At 41.1% G+C, this 27,546-nt stretch overlaps 1 protein-coding gene across 2 annotated transcripts in view; it reads left to right on the top strand.

Annotated features, from left to right (window-relative positions):
• The window catches only part of LOC121871899 (homeobox protein caupolican-like), a 170,662-nt gene that overhangs the window by 129,706 nt on the left and 13,410 nt on the right, over window positions 1-27,546 (top strand). The window contains exon 6 of one of the 2 annotated variants that reach the window (XM_042374494.1): window positions 26,186-26,370. In XM_042374494.1, coding sequence (XP_042230428.1) covers window positions 26,186-26,370 — 185 coding nt within the window. Of the gene's footprint in view, window positions 1-26,185; window positions 26,383-27,546 lie in introns of both variants that reach the window. The other variant, XM_042374493.1, reaches the window with a different exon arrangement.

Genomic DNA, 27,546 nt, shown 5'->3' with positions numbered 1-27,546 from the left:
CACACTCATATACACAGGAGATTGATGTGTATTATATGAAGCCGCCAGAGCGTGTGAACTGCACCAGCGGCTGTGCTATGCCGGCCTATGTGTACATACACATGCATGCATACATACGTACACGTAAACATATTCATTTTCATTTAGACACAAACATGTGCAATGGTGTCAAAACATAAACAAAATCCTGGCAGGAGATACTGACACAAAGGATCACCAAAACAGATGTTTTGATCACACACACACACACACACACCCAACGTGGGTTTTTTGTGTGCTCTGTGTAGGTCAGGTCTGTGAGCCCTGAGAAAAATACATAATAATATTAAAAGGTCTATGTGAAAAAGGTATTATTAAATTCGTATTAATAAGACAATTGTAGAAGATGTATGTAAGTCAACAAAGAGATGCTTGCTTGCGTCTGCTTGTGATAATCGGCGTTTTGCTGTTATGTTCTCAAGTTAATTCATTTGGTTTTCGTTTTCTCATAAATTATATATTTCCTCTTCGTTTATTTTTCGCATATATTTTATCACCATCAACATCACCATCCTCACTAACTTCTTGACAACTCCATTCTCTCTCTCTCTCTCCTTTCCTTTTGTCACTTGTATAAACGGGCGTGGATTACTAAGATGCGACATTAAAACGTGGAGCATGCGGAACTCAGCTGAACACTTGTTGCACACAAACTGCAGATGATAGGTTATGACACAGGCAGAATACCAGGAACACTTGTAATACGCTGATGGGTCCTTACAGTGGGAAGCCTACAGACGAGACTAATAGGGTGGAACACGGGTAACTGGTGGAACACGGGTAACTGGTGGAACACGGGTAACTGGCGGAACACAGGTAAACAATGCTTTATAACACTATTATTACCAGCGATTGGAACCTACTGTTACTGTCAGGGAGCGGAGTGTACAGTTTATCACCGAGGAACACTTTCTACTGCTAGAGTGGAACAGGTGTGTTATGAGAGGGGGTACCGAAAGGAGGGCACGTAGGAACACTGTTATTGCCAAGGAGTGGAGCCCACAGAAGAACATTGTTTTTACCAAGGGAGTGAAGCCCACGGAAGATCATTGTTATTGCCAGAGAGTGAAGCCTGCCAAGGAGTGGAGCCAAGGCTTCCAGGAAACCAGGTGTTAATGGACGTCCGAATGTCATCTTGGCCAACCACCACATCTCTCACACCAGTCCTCCTGCTTGTTGCTGCCACCTTTTTATTGCTGATTCACTATTCCTTTATTTTTTTTAATTTCCATGTCTCTTTCGTTACTGATATATATATATATATATATATATATATATATATATGTGTGTGTGTGTGTGTGTGTGAAGTAAACACAAGCATACATAAGCGAGTGACAACACATGTATTCTTTCTCACTCCTCGAGTTATAACTCACACATGACGCACATCTACACTATATCTCTAGGTTATCTCTTAAGGGCAGTTGTGACGTCATGGGGTGCCCCCAACACGCCTGGCTGTAACACCGTCTAACACACTCACCACACTATACTGTACAAGCATAACTCTAATACTTCAATCCATCATCTATTGTCAACTTGGTTTAGTCAGTCTTAATTTCCACCTCTCTCTACTTGACTGGTGGATGTTTATCTGTCGGGGTTTATCTTTACGTGTGATTTAAGATAACAATTGTCCTGGTTTTATAATGTGTGGAGGTTTTTGTATGGATTTTCTTACTCTTATTTCATCCAGCATAACTATTTTACTCTACTTCTCTTTATTAACTATTTATATTCTCAGTCCTAACGTCTATTGGACGTTTGTTCCATAATTATATCGAGTCTGGAAGTGTAATTTTGAATGTCGTTATTGATACTAATATTACTGATACTAATATTAGTATATTATTGTTATCACAGTTGTCATTTTATTGTAATTATTGTTACCTCAGTTGGCGTTATTATTATTGTAATTATCATTATTATTAATTTTCACAGAATTCATTATTATTATTATTATTATTTTGTTGTCAACAAACGAGAAAAATATTAATATAATTATTATTACTACTATTATTAGTTCATTACTACGATTATTACTCTTCTGTATCATTAGTATATAAGAATTTTTTGTAAGGCTTAGGCCTAATTAGAGAGATGATGTTGGTTTGTGTTGATGGATGGGGAACTGTTGTAGTGTACGAGGTCGAGAAGACTGTAGGGGAGGGAGGAGATTATAGGGAAGGAGAGGTCACAGGGAGGAGGTTATAAGGAGGGAGAGGTCACGTTAAAAAAAAAGGGTGGGGAGCTGGAGGCTGTAGAGTGTGGGAGGTAGACGGGGTGGAGGGGGCTGGGGAGGGCCTTGGTCGTGGGTACCGTCACATAAAACTCAAGGTTCACTGTCACTAACGCGGATGTACCAATATACAGAGGTTCGGTGACCCAGTGACTGTGTACTGACGAGACAAAGCATTCAATCCCCACTTCTCAATATTTACTTACTGATTTGGGTATCCAGTCGCCAACACCGTCGTTCACTGGGTATTGTGGAGGCTCATTGGGTAATATGAACGTTCATTGGGCAATATGGACGTTCATTGGGCAATATGGACGTTCACTGGGTAATATGGACGTTCACTGGGTAATATGGACGGTCACTGAAATATGAACGTTCATTGGGCAATATGGACGTTCATTGCAATATGAACGTTCATTGGGCAATAAACGTTCACTCAAATATGGACGTTCACTGTTCATTGGGTAATATGAACGTTCATTGGGCAATATGGACGTTCATTGGGCAATATGGACGTTCACTGGGTAATATGGACGTTCACTGGGTAATATGGACGGTCATTGAACATTATGAACGTTAAGTAGCCCTTTTCCATTCATTCGCCACTATGTACTTTCAATAGTTACTACCTAGGCTTTCGCCACTAAACAACATTCACTTACCTGAGTTCAATCACTTCTAGCTACTGTCAGTCACTACTCTACTTATGTTACCTGTGTTACTTATGCTGTATACTACCTGTGTTACATCGCCACTGCCGAGCATCAATCGACATAACCTTCATTCGATCGCCATTACCAAACATTCAAACGCCGTTACCTTCACATTCGATCGCCATTACCAAACATTCAAACGCCGTTACCTTCACATTCAATCACCTCTAACTTCTTTTAATCGCCTTTATTTACATGCAACCGCTACTAACTCACTTCAACCTCTTAATACAGACTTCACCCCACTAACGACCTGCTCTACAACGCAAAACGGACGTGATTCGCCAATACGAGCATCCAGTAGACAGGCCGGAATATCCAATCACCATTACAAATGATTAAGTCCCAATCCGGACGTCCAATTGCCAATTCTTTCAGTAACACGCCAGAACTCCTGTTGAGTGGTGACTGGTGAAATTGAGGACCAGTCTTTAACAGGTGCCAAGCGAAGTGAGGCTCATTCATGACAAGCGCCAACCTAACTTAACCTTTAGGAATACAAGATTCTCTCTTCGTAACCTTCCACAGCAAACCTTTGGACAGGAAGCGAGCACTGTATTCACTCGTCCGCCACACTCCTGGTAAAATACTACTTAATCACGAATCAATACACGTGGAGGAAGGGAGAGCATGACAAATATTGCTGATTTTTATTTCTCAGCAAATTTTTCAAGTGCAAGAGTGTGTGTGTGTGTGTGTGTGTGTGTGTGTGTGTGTGTGTGTGTGTGTGTGTGTTGTGATTAGGTTTTTAACTGTATGTGTTGTGGTGTCTCTGTGTGGTGTCTCAGTTCATCTTTGTGTGTTGTACCTTTTGTGCCATATGTCTCTTCAACCTTCCCGTGTCCAAGTCCTACCTCTCCGTGTCCCATCTCACCATGTCCCAATCTCCCTGTGTCCAAACCTCCCCCTCTTCCAACTTCCTTTAGCCCTACCTCCCCGCGCCCCACCTCTCCACATTCAGTCTCCAGGTGTCTCTCCCAGGCCTCATCACTCTTAGTGTGATCTCTCCCCAATAGAAGCAGGACTTAATTTTTCCTCCCAGGCGACCCTCCGCCCCTCCTGACCTGTCGTCCAGTCTAGCCGCCAACACATATTTATTTCTCCCTGGCTTTAAGTCTTTCTCCTGTTTGACAACTGTGAACTAATAAAATACCTCCAGAAACAGTGAAACTTTTTAAACGATGAAACTTGTGGACAGTGAAAAATTTTAAATGCAAGACTCACAATTAAACCTCGTAAGTATTTCTTTAAACGCATATGCTTTCAAGCAGTGAACCATCTGTACTTCACCGTAGGAAATTGGAGTGTCCAAGAAAGTCATGTATCGAAGAAAAAATAAAAATATAAACATTTATGGTAGATAATGGACCTTGTACAGCAAGGTGGAGGTAATGAGGTCCACACAGGTGTGCTGCTACACACACATACACACTTGATACATAAAATAGCTACATCCGCCGTCGATACCAACTGATCCACCATTCCTACCTAGCAACAAAACTAGGGTTCACAAACGCACACACAAACGGCAAAAAAAGTAAACGGTTCTCAGTGGCTGCTATAGACAGTTTACCATTAATTAAAGGGAAAAATGCAAAACGGAAGACAAACCGAAATTGAAATTTATTCCCCCACATGTGTACAAAAAAAGTGGTTTAATAGGTGTAGTAAAGTGAGGTGAGCGAGGAGAATCCCACACCACCTCACACCCTTCAACCCACTTCTCTTACATCCCCAAATCCCTCAAGTTGCCCCAAAGGAGTACACAATTACCTGTTAACAAATTAAATACTTAAAACCCGGTTTGAGTGAAGAAATCTCAGGTTGGGGTAATCAGAGCTTAGATGTCATTAATAACCCATACTTCTGTCGCTGCCTCGGCTACTGTGTGCCACCGAGACGTAACACTCGCCTCCTCGGGACCGGTGATTATCCCTCTTACGGTAAGGCATCACTGAAGCTGGGATTGAAATCCACTTCTGGAGGCGTGATCGGCCTCTCGTTGGGCCTCCAGGATCGGCTCCAGACTTTAACCTTCTCGGTAACTGCCAATTATGCTGGTTAGTCAGGCTGTTCCGTTTTGGTCGAAAATGAGACGGAATTTGTAATTTTGATCCTCTTTATGAGGTTTCAATAATGGCTTAAAAATGCTATCGGTAATGTAAGAGGTAGGAGGGTGCGGGTTACGGCCGCTCGTTTACGTAAATTAAGGTGTAATCTATGAGTGGTTTATTCGTGTGGTTCCCGGCCGACCTGTTGCTAATGAGCAGCATTCAGACCCTTTGTGGCCGCTTTATCAGAGTCCTTGTATTTGGGAGTCGGATATTTTTGTACTTGTTTCAGCTGCAACGTCGAGGAGACAATTAAAATTTAAAGAACTGGGAGGGGAAAATAACCTAACAATAAACTAGAGAATAAAGGGAAGAGAAGTGGTGGGTGGGTGGAAGCTTCAAGCCTCGGACCACCTTGACAATCATCACCATATCCCCCGGTTGGATCGTCCGTATCGGTCCTCTCATCACCATGCGCATCATCACAATCATCATCATTATCATCATCATGCCGTCTTGTCAGCGTAGCCTCGCCGCATATGTGACAGGTAACAAAGAAAGGCTTTTAATTTGTCAACCTTCCATGTATAAAAAACGCATCATATCACATAGGAACGAGCTCACAACCGGGCCCGCTGGCTCCGGATATTTCCACCTGTTCGTACACATCTTTTATAGTTTCGTCTGAGATCGTCCCTTGCCCTGCCCTCACCTGCTCTCTCTCATCTAAGGTAAACCTCCTTTGTCTTGCTTCAACCTTCACCACAGCTTCAAATTTTAATTCGCCCAGAAGCAATTTAAAATAAGACGAGGTTGTGGGAGTAGTGAGTGTTGAAGTGTGGCGGGGTTGTGGCGGGCGACAGCGAAACATTGTGCCATCTGAGAAAATGAGATGAATATCATAAAACCAGATCTTTGACTTGCGTTTATGTCAGTCTGGGCTATAATGGTCATTTATATGTTGAAGCCGCACTCGGTCCCCCAAGTCTTGTTTATACCGTTCACAGAAACTCCACTTTTAATTGAAGCTCACAGCCTGGAGTTAACACAATCTTTCTATTCTCGAATTTTAACATTACCAATAGATATAAATTTGTGTGTAAATATATGTATAAAAGGTATTGGCTAAATTTGTACGTAAGAGTGTGTCTAGCTTAACATCACACATTCCACACATGAGGACATCAGTTGCACATCTCTCACAGTTATTAGAGCACGTGTCGAGAATAATTAAAACTGGTTTACTACGACGTCATCAAAATCTGGGATGTTTATATCTAACTTTCTTTTAAGTACATTTATGTATTTTATTTACGACTTACTCCGTGTTGTCTGCCACCAGCCTCCACTGTCACCAAAACGTTCACTATTTTATATTATATTTTCTTTATACTTCAATAATAATAATATTTATTGGCCAGTAGAAGTAAAATGTGAAATATCTGTGTCCTATTTTGTCTATATAATTAAATACTAATGATTCACGAGGATAACAGAAAAACAAAATAAAACTCATCTAATACCAGTTACTTGCTCAACACAACCAAAATATTGAATAGTTTCTCTTAAAATTGCTTCACAATTTATTAACAACGATTAGCGATGATGACACCAATAATAATATTAATATTAGAATAATTTAGGGGCCAGCAGAATCAAGACAGAGAGTAAGCTGTTGTTAGCCACAGTTCAGGTCTGATAACTTTACCATCTGAATCTTCGATATTTTAAATGATAAAAAATCTAAACACTCTTTCTTGCAAATAAAACTGAGTGAGGAAAATAGTATTAGCGAAATATAATCTCTGACAGTTAAAGCTATACCGGTAACTACCATTCACGCCCTGATCTAGGGCCAATTTGATACTGAAGAACATTTTACTCTTTACCAACGTGGAATTAAACTTTACCTCACCAACCAAAAGTAATAATACTAATAATAATAATAAAATAGTAATTATACTATAACAATAATAATAGTAAAATAGTAATACGAACAACTAACGATACCGGTAATAATAATAATAATTAACTGTCAATAAACGATTCCACACTACCTGAAGGATAAATCACTTGTCACCTCACATCCACTCATCTTCAGATAACACGAAAACCCCGGTTAAACCACCCCGAAGAAAAACGTTAAATCCCGGTTAAACCACCAATAAACCCCGATAAATTAAGCCTTCGACCCCGGTACCCCATAAAGCATTCCTCAACAGTGAAAACAGCCATCAGTTAGGTCTGGGAAGGCTGAATAAACGTGTCCAAACATAATTCAAGGATCACCCGATGATTATCCCCCAGCTCGTTTCACTTTAAGATTAACCACCCTAATGTTAACCTAACCTATTCTAACCTAACCAATCCTAACCTAATCTAACCTAACATTTCCTATTCTAACCTAACCAATCCTAACCTAACCTTACCTAACCTAACATTTCCTATTCTGACCTAACGTCAACTTAACACAACCTAATCTAACTTAACCCCATGAATTTAACTGTATCTCTCAAACCACAATATAATAAAACTTTAACATTTAAACCATGGTCGACATTACAAAAAATAAGATTACAAAAACAAAACAAGTATATTCCCTCAACAACCACAAATTTATCTGCCCATTTAATACTTCAATAAGCTATTATTTAACCCACGATAAATTAAACCTTAAATTCCAAATCTCGGTAAAACAAACATTAAAGTCTAAACCTCGATAAATTAATCCATTAATTCTGAACCACAGTATACGATTTATTAAACTATGGAAGAGCATCAATTAGACCTGCCTTAAACCCCGTTAAAACACGTAAATTAAATTTGGATAAGACGCTCATTATACCTTGATAGACCACAAGAGAGAGAGAGAGAGAGAGAGAGAGAGAGAGAGAGAGAGAGAGAGAGAGTGTGTGTCACGGGTAACATCTGGACGGCCAGCACCTCCTCTCCGTCACTAGTGTTTATGTTCCTATATTTTGGTCACCGCTAGAGGCTTCCATCATTCAACTTGCCCGAGGTGATAGTCATGGTGCGAATAATTTAACCAGTGGACCAGCTATAAAAATAAAATTATATATGGTATGTTGTTTTGTACTCTGATAAGGAAATAATCATCCCTCACAAATGAAGAAGATTTATGAGTAGGTCAGGAGAGGCCTCGGCTCTTAACTCATTTGTATTCCGAAGGACTGTATTATTATTATGGTTGTGTATATATCCGTCACATCTTCCCACCTGGCTTTTGTTCAATGACTTGTTCACAGGTAAACACTCCTACGTGGACGTATTTTAATGCGAATAAAAGACAATAATTGTGTAGTTGTTGAATTTCATACTAAGAAGCACTCAACACCCACACGTGACCATCAGTGGACTAGTCACGCCCCGCAGCCGTCCAGGCTTTGGGATACATATGAGCTGTACGAACGTTAACTAGAAGGAATACTGATGAATTTTAACCAGACTTCCGTAATACAAGTATCACAAAACCAGTACTTTGCGTCATACCGTCAGGAATCTTGGACTTGTTGTGGCGTGGTGAGGTTTCTGGCCACCTCGCTAAGACTGAAATAACCAAAGGCTTTCTATATTGGTGCTTACTATTGGGAATCATCTAACAACCCCCCCCCCCCCTACCCCCTTAAACAATCCCAGGTATTCCTTTAATTTAAAACCATAAGTGAGAATGACACGTATACTCTATGGTGGTTCTGAATTAAGCCATTTATAATTTCCATTATCATAAGCCAACAGTGAAGCAAACATTTGTTAACATTAAGTGTTTTCAGGTGAACAGCAGTACTAGTATCCGTCTCGCCTTGTCAACACAGGCTTACAACGTCCCACCCACTATTTGTGTACAGACTTTCCCTGTCAAGCTCAGTCTCTCGTAGGTTTTGTCCATTGTCTCCCTGATATGAGAGTACAAACAAAAACAATAACAAAAACTCAAAACAGACACTGCCGAGGTATTAATTCAATCGTCTTTTAAAGCTGTATTCTAGGCGGGGTAACTACCAGATATGTACAGGTTTTAATGAGGTCGCGGGAGAGGTCACATTAATCTGTGTATATTAGCTACCAGAGGATATTATTCTTCTGATAAACACAAACACAACAACCAGTGTCACGTATTAATATCAAGGGGGTAACTCAACCCAGCAAGAAATAATAGGGCTGGAGAAATAAACAGTGGCCCCATGCTTAACACACACACACACACACACACACACACACACACACACACACACACACACACACACACACACACACACACGCACGCACACACACACACACACACACACACACACACACACACACACACACACACACACACACACACACACCAAAGAAAAGATAGGAAGAATATCATTAAGGATAAGGACAAGAGAAGGTGTCGGAGCGCCAGGCCGTCTCCCGCTTGATGGAGGGAGTGTAGGTGGGAGTCTTATTTTTCTTTTTTTTTTTCTTTTACGGAGTGAGGGAGTGGAGGAGAGGGTTTTTGTGGAGTGAGGGAGTGCGCCCGAGTTTTTATCAAGCCCAGGGTTCGCGGGGAGATGTGGAGTGATAGTGTCTCCCTCACCTGCGAACTTCACTCACGTCTTGTGTCGCAGTCATGTTGGGCGGAAGGGAGAGAGGGAGAGAGAGAGAGAGAGAGAGAGAGAGAGAGAGAGAGAGAGAGAGAGGAATGAATCAAGGACTTATGCTAGCGGATATATTTGACGGTAAAGAACATATAACAATGGCTATGATCCAAAAGAGTTAAGTGTATGATATTATGTACATAACAGTGAGAGTGACGCGAAGAGAAGAAATTAGGGTGATAGTGTGAGAAGGACGTTAATGCAGTGAGAATGAGGTTAGCGGCGGTACAGGAGTGAGAGTGAGAGACGGTGACGGTACAGGAGTAAGTGAGTGAGGTTACTGGCGGTACAGGAGTGAGTGAGTGAGGTTGGTGGCGGTACAGGAACGAGAGTGAGGTTGGTGGCGGTACAGGAGCGAGAGTGAGTGAAGTTGGTGGCGGTACAGGAGTGAGAGTGAGAGACGGTGAGGATACAGGAGTGAGTGAGTGAGGTTACTGATGGTACAGAAGTGAGTGAGTGAGTGAGAGTGAGTGAGTGAGGCGGTACAGGAGTTATAGTTAGCGAGTGAGGGAATAAATAAGTGTGAATGGCGATTCAGCAGCAGAGTGAGAGAGTGAGAGTGAGTGAGTGAGAGTGAGAGTAAGATGAGCTAGATTTCCAGGAAGGAGCGGCAAAACAGTTATTGTCTTCAGCAATATATAATACGAGGACTTCGACCCGACCCGGGGATTCCTCGTCATGTCATCTCTTCACCGAGATGATCCACACTTACGCATATACAGTATATATATATATATATATATATATATATATATATATATATATATATATATATATATATATATATATATATATATATATATATATATATATATATATACACACACAGTATGTGTGTGTGTGTGTAAAAATTCATATACAATATCCTGAAAACTGTCCAACACAAGAGTGATCCTTATAACTTACAAGACAATTTTACATGTAAATTATTTTCGTAAATTTGCATGATTATCTCCAAAGACTGATTTTTTTCAACACCTAATCTCGTCTAGTGGTTCGTGGACCCTACAGGCTTCCACTCCTGACCCGAAAGGAGTTTAACGGGAAATACAGTACCAATGTATAATAACGAAAATAAAGGAAAAAAACACAGAAAAAAATTATCAATAATGACAGACGACGACCCGGGGCTACACATACAGCTGGGGACGACAGGCGGAGAATTACAGACGATAACAGTTTATTAAGTTGAAAGCCGAAAAGATAAACACGGACATTATGAAATACACCGAAACGTTGATGTTTGACGGGTATTACTTTTTTTTTAGGGGGGGGGGGGTAGGGAGGCTTGCAACACAACCTCGATCAGCTGAGTGGGCACTTCTCTCTGTATCTGTTATATAATTCAAAGAAAAATATTTATTCTTTCCACGATAGTGATTCTTTATTCGGGTTAGGTTAGGTTAGGTCTCTCTAGTTAGTGCCATTTTAGGAGAAAGAAACAGTTATTTCTCGTAGTGAGAGCGACATGGATTCTTCTCATAAACACCAGCTGGGTTGGCCACCAGGTTACTGACAGCAACAAGAGCTTGGCTGTAGTACTCGTGTTACAAGTACAGCAGTATAAAAAAAAAAAGGTGATGAGTGACAGTTATAGTGATCTTTACTGAGAGACCAGCCGTGTTGTCCATGAGGCCCCGGACACCAAGAACCTCTTATTAAGAAACAAACTTAAGACAATAACTGAAGATGTACAGCGACTCTTTCAACAATTCTAACCCCAACAGTCCGTAACTCGGGTGAATAAAGTAGATACAAGTTAATTATTGTAATCGGCCCAGATATTGCCGATATGAAGCTGTACAGCAAATTTTATTACGATTCACAAAGAGTTCTCAAGCTATCAAGTGGAAATGAATTTCGGGGAGGACGGGAGTAATCGTATACACTCCTCACATTCTATAAGTGGGGCACAAAATGTGATTCTAGCAGTGATAGCGGCAGTCATTATTGGTTCAGAAACCCACCATGTAGCCACGAGGTCACTGGCAGCAACAAGGGCCTGGCAGCGACGATAATTGTAGAGGAAGAGAGCGGGGAGGGAGAGGTGAGTGGTGACGGGACAGCCTCAGGACCCAGTTCATCGCTCCCCACCAAATCTAATGGCGTGGCGGATTTTATGTCTTTCTAATAACTCCCTCAGTTGCATTCCTGCCCGCCAGAGTGGCTCTTGTGTTTTCACCCAGTGGACCGTCCCTGGGTTGTTAAAGTCAAGTTTGCCAATACCTGTAAATGGCTGTAAATTCCTGAAGGTGTTTGATTAGGCAGGAGTGGATCAGTGAATGCCAGGAACGACAGCGGCGGCGTAAGGCGTGGTGGTGCCTCAGGGCTGCTAACCCAAGGGGCACCACCACCTGTGTTGATGCCTCACCTCACCTGCCAGAATTAGGCCTCTCACAGCGGGTTGTAAATAAACATATGTACATGAAAAACACACCCACATACTCAAGTGTGTTTGTGAGTCTGTGCGTATGAAAATTCACGATAAACTACATTCGTACAGAAGAAAAATAAGCTTGCTATGAGAGGCCGGGTGTCAAAGTATCAAGGCAGACAAACCACCAATTCATACGTCCTAATGTTTAACCAGTGTGCTCGAGCGCAGGTTCAGGAAGGCTCAGGTGTTCCACCCACCTGCATGCCTGTCACATGACCAACTGACCTCGTGAACTTTGACCTTCTAACCCCCTTTTCGATATATATATATATAATATATAATATATAATATATATATATATATATATATATATATATATATATATATATATATATATATATATTTCATTTAGTCCATATATATATATATATATATATATATATATATATATATATATATATATATATATATATATATATATATATATATATATATTTCATTTTAGTCCATATATATATATATATATATATATATATATATATATATATATATATATAGAGAGAGAGAGAGACTCTTGTAACAGATACACAGTATATCAGAAAATCTCTTAAAAATATCTCAAGACGTGTGTCGCCGAAAAAGCTCAATAACTTATGACAGTCGCTAAGGTATTATTTTTTTTACCATCCAAGAGAAAGAGAGAATCAGGAGGCAGGAGGGGGGGGGGGGGCCCGAGGACACCCCACCATAATTAATGTACGGGAAATAAACGTTCGAACGTGTGTGTTTGTTTGTTTGTTTACCTTTGTGGCCCTGACGTCATCGCCTCGTTGAAGCTGACTTGGTGGGAACCGCCCGAGTCTGTGGTCGTTGTAGTGTCAGCTGGTGTCGTTGAGAGTGTACTGGCGACCTAGTGTCCCCCTCAGTGTGGCTGGCTGTTTCTCCATCGTTCCTCCCCCTAATTATCTTCACGCTCCTCCGATCATTATCCTCCATTCACTATCATCCCGCTCCTCCCCTCGTAACTTTGTCACTTTGCCCTATCCGACCTCTTTCTGTCGACCTTCCCTACCCCTCCCATTCATCCCCCTATTTCCCCTCTCCCTTACTCTACATCTCCCTTGCCTACTATCGCCCTTCTCCTCTCCTCAATGCCTTATCTCACTCCCTCTTCTCATCCCCTACTCTTACTCCTCTTATTCCTTCTTTCTTCGTTTTTTATTTCCGCCCCCACCTCCTTTCCTCCTCTTACTCCGTCATTTACCTCTCATCCCCATTTATTTCCTTTCGCCCTCTCCCTACCATCCCTGCCCCTCCTCCCCAGCCCATCTTTCCCGACGTTTTCTCCCTACCAGCTCTTCCTCCCCTTCTTCCTTTCCTCCTTATTCCCCTCCCCAATTCTCTTCCTTCCTTTCTTACTCGCCCTTCCGCCTCCCTAGTCCCTCTTCCCTTCACCTTCTCAGTACCTCCACACTCCTACCCCTCCCCTCCCAGGCCCTCCTCTCCTCTTACCTACACCTTCTCCCCAGTACCTCCACACTCCTACTGCCCTCCCTCCCCTCCCAGGCCTTCCTCTCCTCTTACCTACACCTTCTCCCCAGTACCTCCACACTCCTACTGCCCTCCCTCCCCACCCGCTGTATGATATACGGCTCTCTGGGACCGTCCCTTCTGGAGTCCCGACCCACCCCGACGTCCAACGTAAACACTGCGATTTATTACTCCGCCTGCCACCATACATTAAGCTGACGGAGGAGCTGCTGCTGCTGCTACTCCTGGTGGTAGTGGTGGGGGAGGAGGAGGAGGTGGTAGATGAGGTGTTTGAGGTGTTGTTGGCGGAGGAAGTGCTGCTGCTGGAGGAGGAGGAGGAGGTAGTGGAGATGATGTTTGAGGAGATCGAGGTATTGTTGGTTGTCAGAGAACGTGATAGTGGAGTATTGGGAAAAAATTGAAGGTACTAGAAAGGGAGGAGGAGGAGGAAGATATGCTAGAGAATAAGGAAGTAGGAGTTATATGAAAAGAAGGGGCATAATTTTGATGTCCCTTTATAAATATCCACTAAGTACAGCAGCACAGCATGTGTGGTGCAGCACCAACACCACAGCATCGCTCGCAGTTACAACAGTTACACCATAGCATCGCTCTCGGGTACAGCAGTAAAACCATCCATCAAAATACAGCATCGCAAATACAGTAGAACAGCATCGCGGGTACAGCAGCACAGCATCGCGGGTACAGCAGCAACACAACCATCCATCACACAAATAAACCTGTTCCAGCGGACAAAAACAAGACGCGTCACTCTCTTGGTCGTGATCCTTCGGGCTTCCACCACCTCCACCTCCTCCCCCGTCTGGGGTTCACGGTGGCCACTAACCCCCCAAGTTTGATGTCCACACTGGCCACCCCCGCCCCAAGTTTGATGTCCACGCTGGCAACTCCCTCCCCGAGTTTGAGGTCCACGCTGGCCATCTCCCGAATTTGAGGTCCACGCTGGCCACCTCCCTCCCCCGTTCCTATTCTGCTTAACATACACCAATGATGTGATTGTTTAAACTAAAGCAATATTAACAAAAGTGACCAAGAAGGGTCATTAGCCTTGTGTTCGGTGAGGAGCGACGAGCGAGACGTAAGAAGACAGAGGCTCAGGAAAATTCTCCCCCCAACCCAACCCTAAAAAAGCACATATAGAGATGCCTAACGCAGCTTAAACCCCACATTCACACCAAGCATTACAAAAATACAATGTGGACATTTGGGGGTTGAGGGGAAGGGAGTGGGGCAGCCTCGAGTCGTCTCCTGGTATCAGTGATGGTCGCGGTGATTGGGCACGGCTCCCACGCCCCGGCCCTCTTGCTCGTATGCCCTGATATTTTGAGGCGTCGTTGGCACTCGAGGAATGCTATGGCCGGGGTGAAAAAATAAGAAAAGAAAAAGAGATCCTCCTAGTTTGGTACAGTAACGTGTTGTTGTTTACTTATGGGGTGCAGTTAAGTGGCGGAGAATGGCTTAGTATAATTGGGTAAGGAGACAGAACACCAGTAAAAGTTATATTGTATTACCGCACTTAGGCATCATAGGTCTTAAAGCTCGTACCCCAGTAAAACACACACACACACACACACACACACACACACACACACGCCAGACATTAACAAATAAGAATATAAGATGATGCTGAAGTTTAGATCACCGACAACACTTCTAAGTCAAACAGGACCCATATCTCTGGTATACCTATATAATGTTAGGACACCATTATTAGTTCCCATACCAGATGTTTATGATACGAAACTACGAATTAGATTCCATTTCGATACACAAAACTGTTTTTTCTTAAAATAAGTTAACTAATGGGTATGGTGTGACAGGTAAAAAGACTATATTCCACCCCAGTATTGTGAGTGTGTATGTGTATATGTATGTATGTATGTATGTATGTATGGATGTATGTATGTATGTGTGTGTGTGTTTGTGTGTGTGTGGCCAGAGAGAGAGAGAGGCAATATGGGTTGGTGGATTATGGCAAATCAGGAAGGTGGGATCATGGCGGCTCTCGTCTACATGTTTGTCGCCGTCATAACACCGCCAGACACGACGACAACACCGGCGTGAAGGAGTCTGGGGGTTTAACCTCGTACTGAACACCCTCGTTAACACCACCTCTTGCGATGTACTGAAGACAATGACTATAGTTAACAACGTCACCGTAGGAGTGTACACGGAGACTCAGCCAGCCTGGCATTGTAGGTCAGTTGTAAGCGTACTGTGGCGTAAAAAAAAATAATATGAATTTTTAAACATCAAGCAAAAATATGAAATAAAAATGAATGGGTTTGTTGTTCTGTGAGACAATTCCCACGTTAATTAATGAAAAAAAAATAAAAAATTCCCCCTAACCCAACAATAATCTTAAGTTACCAATTCCTTCACGTATTGTACATACTTCTCGACCAGTTTTTCCATACAATTCTTTACTCCAAAGAATCTAATTAGTCTTGGTTCTACTACAAAAACGAATAGTTAAGTCCTCTTACAATTTTGTCTCAAACAGCTAACAAGGAGTAAATATTTCCGCTTTGTATTCTCTTTCCTGAAGCTTTTGTTGAATACAGCTTCGAACTGTTTGTCACACCCATTCAGTAATACAATATCACAGGATTGTGCACGCACGCACGCACACACACACACACGCAGTTCGTAGGGTGAACCGCAAGTTAGGCTGGGCTCAAGACGCCACAATCCTAATCACCCATAAAGGTTGTGTTGTTTTGCTAGATGCGCGAGATTGAACGCGTGCTAAGATTCCTCCTAACACCTGCCAGGAATTCACATAACATCGCACGCCATGGCAAAAGAAAGGTGTATATATATATATATATATATATATATATATATATATATATATATATATATATATATATATTAAAAGGTTATTACTAGAATTTATATGGGTAATATTGTAAGATTGAAATCGTCATGTATTCGATGATTCTGGAGGGAGGGAGGGAGGGAGGGAGAGAGAGAGAGAGATAACTAGCTTATAAGGAAGCATTATGGCAAAATAATTATAAGGGTAAATTAGGCTTTGTTGAGCTATCATTGGCCGGATCGATTAACTGTTTACAATTGTTTGTAAGCCTGCATTAAGTACATTGTTTGTCCATCTGAACTGTGTATGTACATTATACATCTATACAGTCAATATAAATGCTGAATCAATGTAAGTTTGTATGGCGATCTTAACCAATATGTATCCATTTACGTGATACGCGTAAATTAAAAGGAATGTTCCTCTTCAAGATCTTCGGCGGATCCCTAAGATTTCTGGCGCTTTTAAGATGAGTTTCTAGAGGTGGTCAATGTAGCAAGAAGCGAAGGCAGTTAAGTTGTCAGATTAGCCAGCTTGGTGTTGAGTGCCGACAAGGATCAGGCACTTAAATCGGCTCTACGGTAGCACCCCTGAGGGCACCCAGACGCACCCAGGCGCCACACCACCTCCTACGTGACACCGTGCCATAAAAGCGACCTCCTGTGGCCTATTAACCGATTTCACGTTTATATAGATAACAAACTTAGATGATGTTGTGAGTTCTTGGTCAGCCAAATTAAATGATTATGAATAAATGTGGTAACCAAGTAACCCAACATTTGAATTATTAAGCCACACAACGATTTGCTGTAATGCTACGGCAGACAATTCAACGGCATAGATTACGCCAGGCAAATCAGCGCTCGAAGTAATCAGTGTAGCCAACTCAACGCACGACAATTTAACGCAGCCAGTTCAGTCCCATTAACAGGAGAACAAATAAGCCAACGCCACCAGCACCCCTGTTTCTAATTCAACGCCATTAATTTACAGGGTAACAAATCTCTTTCCCTTCCCCTTCCATAGGTGCCAGAATATCCTGGATATTCATGTCAACGTTACCAATATCTAAGAAAGTCAGCTCAACGCAGTACAAAACCATTAAAAATTCGCCCTTTCTATCCACGTCAACGCTATCCATCTACGACACCCAAATCAACGCCGTACGAGACTATAATTATAACCACGTCAACGATATCCGTATACGGTAGTCTAGTCAAACGCAGACACAGCTCAACGCCGGGAAGACTATTATGCCAAAGATACCCTAGATAACTACGTCAATGCTACCCAACTATGATTATTCACTCAACATAGGAGAGAAAGGAGAACCTAAACTAAACCAAGTCAACTACGCTACACCCTGTAAACTCACACTAACCAAATCAGTCAACCACACTACACTAACCAAATCAGTCAACCACACTCCACTAACCTTATCAAGTCAACCACACTACACTAACCATATCAATTCAACAAAACCACATCCTGTAAACTCACACCACACCCTATAAACCCACACTAGCCAAACCAGGTCAACCACATCACACCTACTGTACCTACTACGCTCAGAGCACCCCCTAACTATGCTGCTCCTCTCCTATAATCACCCAGACTCGACTTGCTACTCCTCCCCCACCCTAACTAATCCCTAATTGCATCTGGGGAGTGTTGTAAGCTACACTTCACACGGACCTGCTTATAGATAATTAGGTAACCGTGGCTGAGGGAACTTGGACATCCCATTAGCCGGACATGACCAATAAGATATATATGCCACTTAATAAGATAGCTTTTTTTCCACCTGTTTTCATATTTTGTTTTTTGTTTTTTTGAAGAATAAGACAAAAATGAGAAGGAAGAAATTTAAAAAAGGGTGGAAATACTTTAAAAAAATATAATAAACAATAAAATTAAAATGAATAAATAAATTGTCCCTAACGAGCGATTGATGAACAGGGTCGATAAAGCAACAGGTTGAAAGTACATTAATGCTTCTGGTGCTTGGTGATGAGGCGTGCGTTCTTCCTGTATCTTTATAAGGGGGGGGTCTCTGTATATGGTGTGGTTTTTGTAAGGGAGAGGATTATTGTATTTCACGGTGTGGCTTTATAAGGAGGGTTACTGTATCTGATGGTGTGGCTTTATAATGGGGGTTATTGTATGATAGTGTGGCTTTTTAATGGGGGTTATTGTATGGTGTGGTTTTTAAGGGGGGTTACTGTATGATGGTGTGGCTTTATAAGGGTGGTTACTGTATCTAATGGTGTGGCTTTATAAGGGGGGTTACTGTATCTGATGGTGTGGCTTTATGTGGCTTTATAAGGGTGGTTACTGTATCTAATGGTGTGGCTTTATAAGGGGGGTTACTGTATCTGATGGTGTGGCTTTATAATGGGGGTTATTGTATGATGGTGTGGCTTTTGCAGGGGTTAGTGTCTGGTGGTGTGACTTTATAAGGGGGGTTGTATGATGGTGTGGTTTTTAAGGGGGATTACTGTATGATGGTGTGGCTTTTAAGGGGTTACTGTACGATGATGTGGCTTATAAGGGGGTTACTGTATCTGATGGTGAGGCTTTTATAGGGGTTATTGTATGGTGTGGCTTTTAAGGGGTTAGTGTATGATGGTGTGGCTTTTTAAGGGTTACTGTATCTGATGGTGTGGCTTTATGAGGGGGTTACTGTATGATGGTGTGGCTTTTTAAGGGGGTTGCTGTATGAAGGTGTAGCGTTATAAGAGGGGTTACTATATCTAATGGTATGGCTTTATAAAGGGGGGTTACTGTATCTAGTGGTGTGGCTAATAAGGGGGGGGAGTTACTATATCTGATGGTGTGGCTTTATAAGGGGGGGGTTACTGTATGATGGTGTGGCTTTATAAAGGGATTACCTTATAAATGATTCACCAGAGACCTCATAAAATCTTGAATTATACGGAGTTGATGTGACGTCAAGACTCATTAATTCTCCCATACAAAAGGAGCATCACACACACACACACCCTAACAACCCACAAAGGTACTCATACAATACAGTGTACCCAACCCACCCACAAAGGTACTCATACAATACAGTGTACCCAACCCACAAAGGTACTCATACAATTCAGAGTACCTAACCCACAAAGGTACTCATACAATACAGTGTACCCAACCCACAAAGGTACTCATACAATACAGTGTACCCAACCCACAAAGGTAATACAATTCAGAGTACCTAACCCACAAAGGTACTCATACAATAGAGTACCTAACCCACAAAGGTACTCATACAATACAGTGTACCCAACCCACAAAGGTACTCATACAATACAGAGTACCCAACCCACAAAGGTACTCATACAATACAGTGTACCCAACCCACAAATGTACTCATACAATACAGAGTACTAAAAAAAATAAACCTGTAGAATATAACGAAATTAATAATTGAAAAGAAATAAACCATTTTTTTTCATTCATGGTTTCTCTCGTAATCTCGTTCCTGTATTATTATAAACTTCTTAAAACAATATCAAATGAGGTTAGAGAGACACAAGACGTAAAGGCTAATGGAATCGTCGAATAAAAAAAAAATAACATGTAGTTAGTTCTCTTGACACCTACCAGCACTAGAATTGGTAAATACAGTAAATATCCCACTTATTATTGCTACCTACCGACTGACACACACACACACACACATCTGTTCTATTGGTCAGTTAAATCTCATCGTGAAGACCTACTAGGAGCTTGATGTTGTGTGACTTAATGTAAAAAAAACGTACGAGAAAAAAATCGTCTATTGTAAATGAGCAGTGTGTTGAATGTTCTTCTGTCTTGTTTACATATCTTGAGTGTAAATAATGTAAAAAGGGAGAAAAATATAAAACTATTGTATTTTGCGCGTGGCTCAGTTTGTTTTCTGTCCACATCTGTTTGTTGTGTCACTCAGTCTACTTTCTGTCCACATCTGTTTGCTGTCTCTCCGTCTGTTTTCTGTTCCTATCTGTTTGTTGTGTCGCTCAGTCTACTTTCTGTCCACATCTATTTGCTGTCTCTCCGTCTGTTTTCTGTTCCTATCTGTTTGTTGGGTTGATCAGTCTACTTTCTGTCCACATCTGTTTTCTCCGTGTGTACCTCCGCCCATTTTCTGTCCACACCTGGGTTTTTTTTTTTTCTCCCGGAACCTCACTTGAATCAACCACAAAAATCTCGCCTAGTGTGTTCAGCTCCTACGATTTTCTGTATCTTTTTGTAGGGATCAGATTTTTTACGGCCAAACATTGTTGAGATTAGGGTGTTGATGTAAAGAAATAATTTTAGTCTTTACTACAACTAAACAAAGGTTTAACGGAACGCTGGGAACAACCAATAGAAGCCGAGAAATTGATGATTATCGCGGCGGAGTGAGCAAAGGAAGGGGAGGCGTGGGGAGAGGGGTAAGGGGAAGTGGGGGTAAGGGGAAGTGGGGGCAAGGGGGAGAGGGGAAAGGCGTAGGTTAGGTTAGGTTAAGGCACTCCTCGGCTGAAACCTTCTTGAATAAAACCGAGAAACATTGGATCACCTTAAGATTGGCAATAGCCTATTTCACAGTAAGATTAAACACCCTAACTATAACTTAAATAAACTCATCAGGTAGGGCCAAGGTGTTTAATCCGAAATGTTAATACTAAGACCTGTTCTGCATGAGAGCCATAAGCAAGCATCTTCCAGTATGTCTCTGTTAAGAATTACATAAAATAAACCTTATTATATATAGTAATACACAGACACCCTCACCTCAAGTATGGTAATTAGCATAAGACTTCCTCGTCACATGCATGTGCCTCAAGACTTCATCACAAGACACTGTAAGAGTAACATAAATACACCAACGGAGAGTGGAAACATATACCCAGGTTTTGTTGGCCTCTCACTCTCCCCCTTCAATAAAAGCCTCGTCGCAGGGTACTCGTATCATGACCCGGGCTCCCAATTTTTCAACAAGGTGCTTATGTGTGAGTGGGTAAAAAGGTGGCGTCGCTCACATACCCAGACAACACTCGTCCATGTTTGTTGCAGTAAACACGTTTTAAGTCTTGTGAGGGAGATGGACGACCAGCTGGGCGGAGGCGTGAGCAAATAATGAGAATTTTGGGATCCGGCGACTAGCTCTCACAGATCATCCATTAAAAACAGTTTTATATATGTTTTATTGAGCTAGTTAGCAACTTGTTAGTGATGCATTTATAGCCGGTCGTTAATGTGACGGTATGCCAGGCCGCCTTAGATCGAGTGAGGGTTAAACAGAAGCGACAATGAGTTATTTCCTGAAAGGTTTTCTCTATCAGTTTACTTGCTCTGAATCTGTGCGCGAAAAAACAAGAAAAAAATAGAGGAGACAGCAGTACAGGGGTAAAGCGCGCCAAATGACACATCTGAGAGCGGTAGTTTAGCGTGCATTGGCGAGGCAGCCGACGGTGAAGTATGCTCGACACTTGTTCCCCACTCCCAGCAAGTTGCCAGGATTTCCTGAATCTAAGAGACCCATCCATTGCCGACAGTGGAGGAGCCTCGGTGAAGCAGTTTTGATTATGCTCGCCATGTTTCAGGCTTCCCTGTTTGGCTTGGCGCGGCGGGCCGGGGCACGATACACAAGCTTATTTGGTCCATGAGAAATTGTCGTATACACCGCGGCTTACTTAACATCTAAACACCCATCTGATTATAGAAAAGTTTTGTTTTATTTGTGCTATTCTGAGGAGGAATGAGGTTCCACTTGTGGTCTCGAAACAAAATAAATTACCCAGAATGTAAGCAAACTTGTCTTGTTTGTTACTCCATGCTGCCCAGTGCCATTACCTTCATACTGGTACACAAGTGTTTAATAAAGACTTAGTGGCAACAAGAGGTTTATAATGAATTTTACAGCATTGTACACATCACTGTTTGTTACCAACTTATCTGGCCTTACTCGGTACTTATGTGTGAGACATGACAAAGGCAAAATATCTACGCTTCGTCACAATATAAACGACTTAATGAATAATTTTACGGGACAGATAAAAATAATTTAGCTAAAAGAAGGTCAGCAAAAACAATGTAGACACTAACAGCTGCCATCGTCATCATCCCTGTCGTAACACTAATACATGGTGACAGAAGACCAAGACGCTCCCATGTATAAGTTATATGAGACACAAAACTTAGTATTGAAAACTGTACATTGTTTATCAACTACGAAAGCCTCGGTTTCGCTAGTTACCTCTGCCAGCTTAATGATGGTGGGAATGGGAACAAGAAAAGCAACATGAGGACCTCCACACCTCTCCCCATCACCAGCAGCTGAGTGGAGGCAACAACAACAACAACATGAGGACCTCCACACCTCTCCCCATCACCAGCAGCTGAGTGAAGGCAACAACAACAACATGAGGACCTCCACACCCCTCCCCAGTACCAGCAGCTGAGTGAAGGCAACAACAACAACATGAGGACCTCCACACCCCTCCCCAGTACCAGCAGCTGAGTGGAGGCAACAACAACAACAACATGAGGACCTCCACACCCCTCCCCATCACCAGCAGCTGAGTGGAGGCATCCCCCGCCGGGGTGGCTAGAGCCATCCCGTGTCATAGCTAGGTAAACAAGGGGGGATTAAAGGCTCGCCTGACAAGTGTGCGGTCCTCACAGATCTAGTGTAATATTCTGCTGGGCTCACACCAGTTTCACCCGCGGATTTACACAGAATAAACACTGCATCAGGCGAATGGGTTACGAGGAAGTGTGATATGTCGACACAGATTATTCCGTGATAATTATAATGATAAAAGCTGGTTGGGTTTCCGTCCACGGGGCCACTTATGTTTCTCAAGATGGAGTCACCAGGATTATTTATGTTGTTAGTTGTGTCTAGGGTCTTACTATACGGGGAAAATAACTCGCCTTTCTCCACGCCCGCTCATGGAACAGGTGGGTACTACTGACATTTCTCCAGATAAGGGTATACTAATGACAAGTCACTTACATGTAGTTCTTCAAATTAAATAAATTACAAAAGAAAGGTCTTTAAGCGCGTAACAAAGGTTAATAATTACAATAGTCGAACAAAAATTAAAAATTATGATATAACTTTCTATATTATGGATCATCATATCAATTAGTACAGTACACGAGACAGGTGAAGACGTCCATTGGGAAGACAAGCCAGACTTCAGACGGGAAACTGTGTTCATTATCTGAACACGAGCAATATTTATTTACCCACCTCAATAAAAATTAGTTGACACTAAAAGCATTAACCAAGAGAGTGGTGTGAGAACCGTATCTTTCGGTAATACAATATATCTAGGAGAAAACGCCACTATCAAGTAAAAAGTTAAATATCTAAACAAAATCCATCAAGGAGATAATTCATTTGTTACACCAATTTTTCTACACCCTGCGGCGCTTCGTGAAGACAACAACAACAACAACATAATGTTTTGTGAAGACACTGGGTTTTAAGGAGTCACATGATATGCAATTAAGACTCAACCAAGTTGAAACATTCTCACAAGAAAACAAAGCTAGTCGCAGAAGTCTTCTATCAGTTGTATAATTCAACTTAATTGGTTATATATATATATATATATATATATATATATATATATATATATATATATATATATATATATATATATATATATATATATATATATATATATATATATATATATATATATATATATATATATATATATATATATATATATATATATATATATAATCAGACACATCAGTGTATGGTCAAAATATGACCGATGCTTAAATACATGTTTGAGTAAGAATACGAGTACATAACAAGACGTTAACATAGAGGTACATGATAAATACATGGTTACTGTTGGTAATAATAATGACAAAGGGAAAAATACATGTTTTGGGTATAAATACTGACGAGGTAAAGTGTCTGGTATAAGGTAAGAGGATGAAGAAGTACAGTGTGCACTAGGCAGCACCAGTGAGGGTCCAGGAGACGGCAGATACTCTGGTAGACGCGGGACTAGTGTCAACAAGCGTGTGTGGTAAAGTGTGGCGGCGGGGTGGCGTCGACGACCACTGGGGGAGGACAGATTAGGTTCGTCCGTCAACGAGCGAGGAATGAGCCGTGTTTTGACTGCCTTACCCCGGGGCTTGTGTTACCCTCCTCGCCTGGCCACGCCGCCTCCCCTCACACCAGACACTTACTCTCACACACTATTTTTTTTTTGTCTCTCAAACTTGTGTTGAAGTGATGTGTCACGCTTGTTACTACTGAAGACTTATGGGGAGGGCTCCTTCGCGTGTCGTGTAGGTTTTCGCTACAGTTTGTCTGTGTGACACATGGTTGGATATTTCAAGGGTTGACAAAACTGTGTGCATCAGTTTTAGCACACACGACGCAGTATACAGATCTTCCTCTGCAACACGTGCAATATACTGCACTGTGCAATAGTGTCCCGGTGACAGTCACTCTGCAGGCGTGGGAGGCTACTCATTAAGAAACTGTAAACTACACATTTCATCAGTTCCTTCTCTCAGACACACATTCAATAATAACAAGGAATAAAATTAAACATGATGGTCAGCAACAGCACGTGCTGTCAAGACCCTGCGGGTGGTGGTTCCTGTGGCCTCGCTCGTCTCCTCACCAGTTACTTCATCAAACATGTAACTGCTGGAGCCTCACCCTGTGGCCCCACAAACCTCCAACAACAACAACAGTAACATTAATAAACGCTGACATACAATACAACAGTATTATATATCATACGCACATGCACACTACACACAAAAACACACATCATGTCTCTATAAGAAAGGTTTCTCTTAATACTAACGTGTATACACTATAGGTAGAGGTACTATTAAAACAATTTAAAATGCATGATATTACAACACACACACTCACACAAGGAACCGCTTTGTACCCTGATTGCAATCAAGAAGAATATGTACATTATGCGGCCGCCTTCTTTGGTATTACTGCGGTGATGGACACAGTACAGGGAGCGGTTGACTGATTGAACCCAGCAGTTATCTCGGTGAACGTCACAGATGACTGTTTGAACCCAACAGTTATCTCAGTGAACGTCACAGATGACTGTTTGAACCCAACAGTTATCTCAGTGAACGTCACAACTGACTTTGAACCCAGTGGTAATATATATATATATATATATATATATATATATATATATATATATATATATATATATATATATATATATATATATATATATATATATATATATATATATATATATATATATATATACTGTATACACACGTGTTTTTATTAATTTAGATTAAAAAAGTTCATACGCCCAATTTTTTCAGATTAATATGGGCCATAAAAGTTAAAGTATATAATTTGTTATCAATTCATTTAGATTATTATAAAAGTTTCACTACCGGATATTTTTGTTCAAAGTACTGTATAACAACAGTAAACGTTCGCCGGGTTATACTACACCTCATTATTTTGTATCACTGTTCCCACGTTAACTACTTGACTCATTTCCCAAAGTATATATTAATACCGAAACACAAAGCGGTCATGCCCATCACCGTCAACAATGAAAAATATCTTTAGTTACTTCTTCAGTTAACATTGTCCATTTCCTGTTAATATTGTTCACGCTCACTATCCTCCAAAAGTGATGAAGACTGAACAAAGAGGAAGAACCAACAAACATAAAAAAAAACATTACGCAAAAAAAATGCCCCTTTCACACGAGTCAATCTCCATCTTTATCTCCAACAGTGACGGAGACCAAGGTGGAGGACAGCGAGGGTCAGACGGAGCTCAAGTCGTGTGAGGGAGGAGTGGTGGCCAACAGCAAGGCGGTGACGGCGGCCATCTCCCCGGCGCCTGCCCTCCACCCCACCATCTCCCCCACACCTACTCTCCACTCCACCAATCCCTTCACTGTCCCTAAGGGAGAGAAGGTGAGCCTTATGGTGGGTATTACCTTCAACAACTTCATATTCTTTAAGTGTTTTACCTCTGCATGTTATAGTTGGTCTGTATCTCTATATTTTGTCTTTTTTTTTTACCTAAATAAGTTAAAATGCTTTTCTGTGCATACTTTTCCTAAATAACTTAAGTTAAATGTTCTGCTTTAGATATAACATCCCATCTAGCATGTTTTTGGTGTTCTGTTCAAATTAATTAAATTTAAAAACTTGTACTTTATGTCGTCTTTCTATCTTAACCTTTATAAATTAATTGTTTTCTTCTATACAATGGCTTTTCGTCTCCATTTAGTGTTTTAATATCAATAATATCCTAAAAAATGTCAATTAAATTTTCTTCTATAAATATTTTATACAGATAATTTCAAAGGTAATTATTATTATTGGCTTGACATTATCATCGTCGATTATTCCATAACTAATAATTCTCTATACATCTTAACCTGAACAATTTCAGTTAAATTTTCATTCGATAACTTTATAGTCGATTATACTTCACATACAACAACGGCAATAATTTCACACTTAGTTATGCCTAGATTATTATTCCTATTATTATTATTATTATTATTATTATTATTATTACCAAAGTTAACAAAACCTAAATAAAATCGAACTTGCTTCTAATTACCAAAAGTCGATTATTTTTAAGTATTTCTTGTAACTAATTGACAGAAACAAAACCCCAGACTTCACTTTATTTCTCTACTCACTGTTGTTCCTCGAGCACAGGTGAATTTGAGTTATTCTTAAGATCCCCAACCTAACCTAACCAAACTTAACCCAACTAAACCTAACCAAAGTAAACTTAACCCAACTAAACCTAACCTTAACTAACCAAACTAAACTTAACCCAACTAACCCTAACCTAAGCAAACCAAACTAAATTTAATCTAAATAATTCTAACCTAGACTGACCTAACCTAACCAAATTTAACCTATTCCAACTTAAACTTGACTCACCTACCTAACCTAACCAAACCCAATGTTGGTTAGGTAAGGTTTGGTTGGTTCGTTTTGGGTTTTAAACGATGCTGTGTATGATTTTCAAAAACAGATGAAAATACTGAATTCAACCAACCAAACAACCTATATCCTAACCAGCCAACCAAATCGAACCGCACCAATTAAACATAATCTAATCAACCA

The sequence above is a fragment of the Homarus americanus genome, unplaced genomic scaffold (assembly GCF_018991925.1).
Source record: "Homarus americanus isolate GMGI-L3 unplaced genomic scaffold, GMGI_Hamer_2.0 scaffold34345, whole genome shotgun sequence".
Taxonomy (NCBI): Eukaryota; Metazoa; Arthropoda; class Malacostraca; order Decapoda; family Nephropidae; genus Homarus; species Homarus americanus.
The sequence above is the reverse complement of the archived record's forward strand: the minus strand, read 5'-3'. Positions and strand labels throughout refer to the sequence as shown.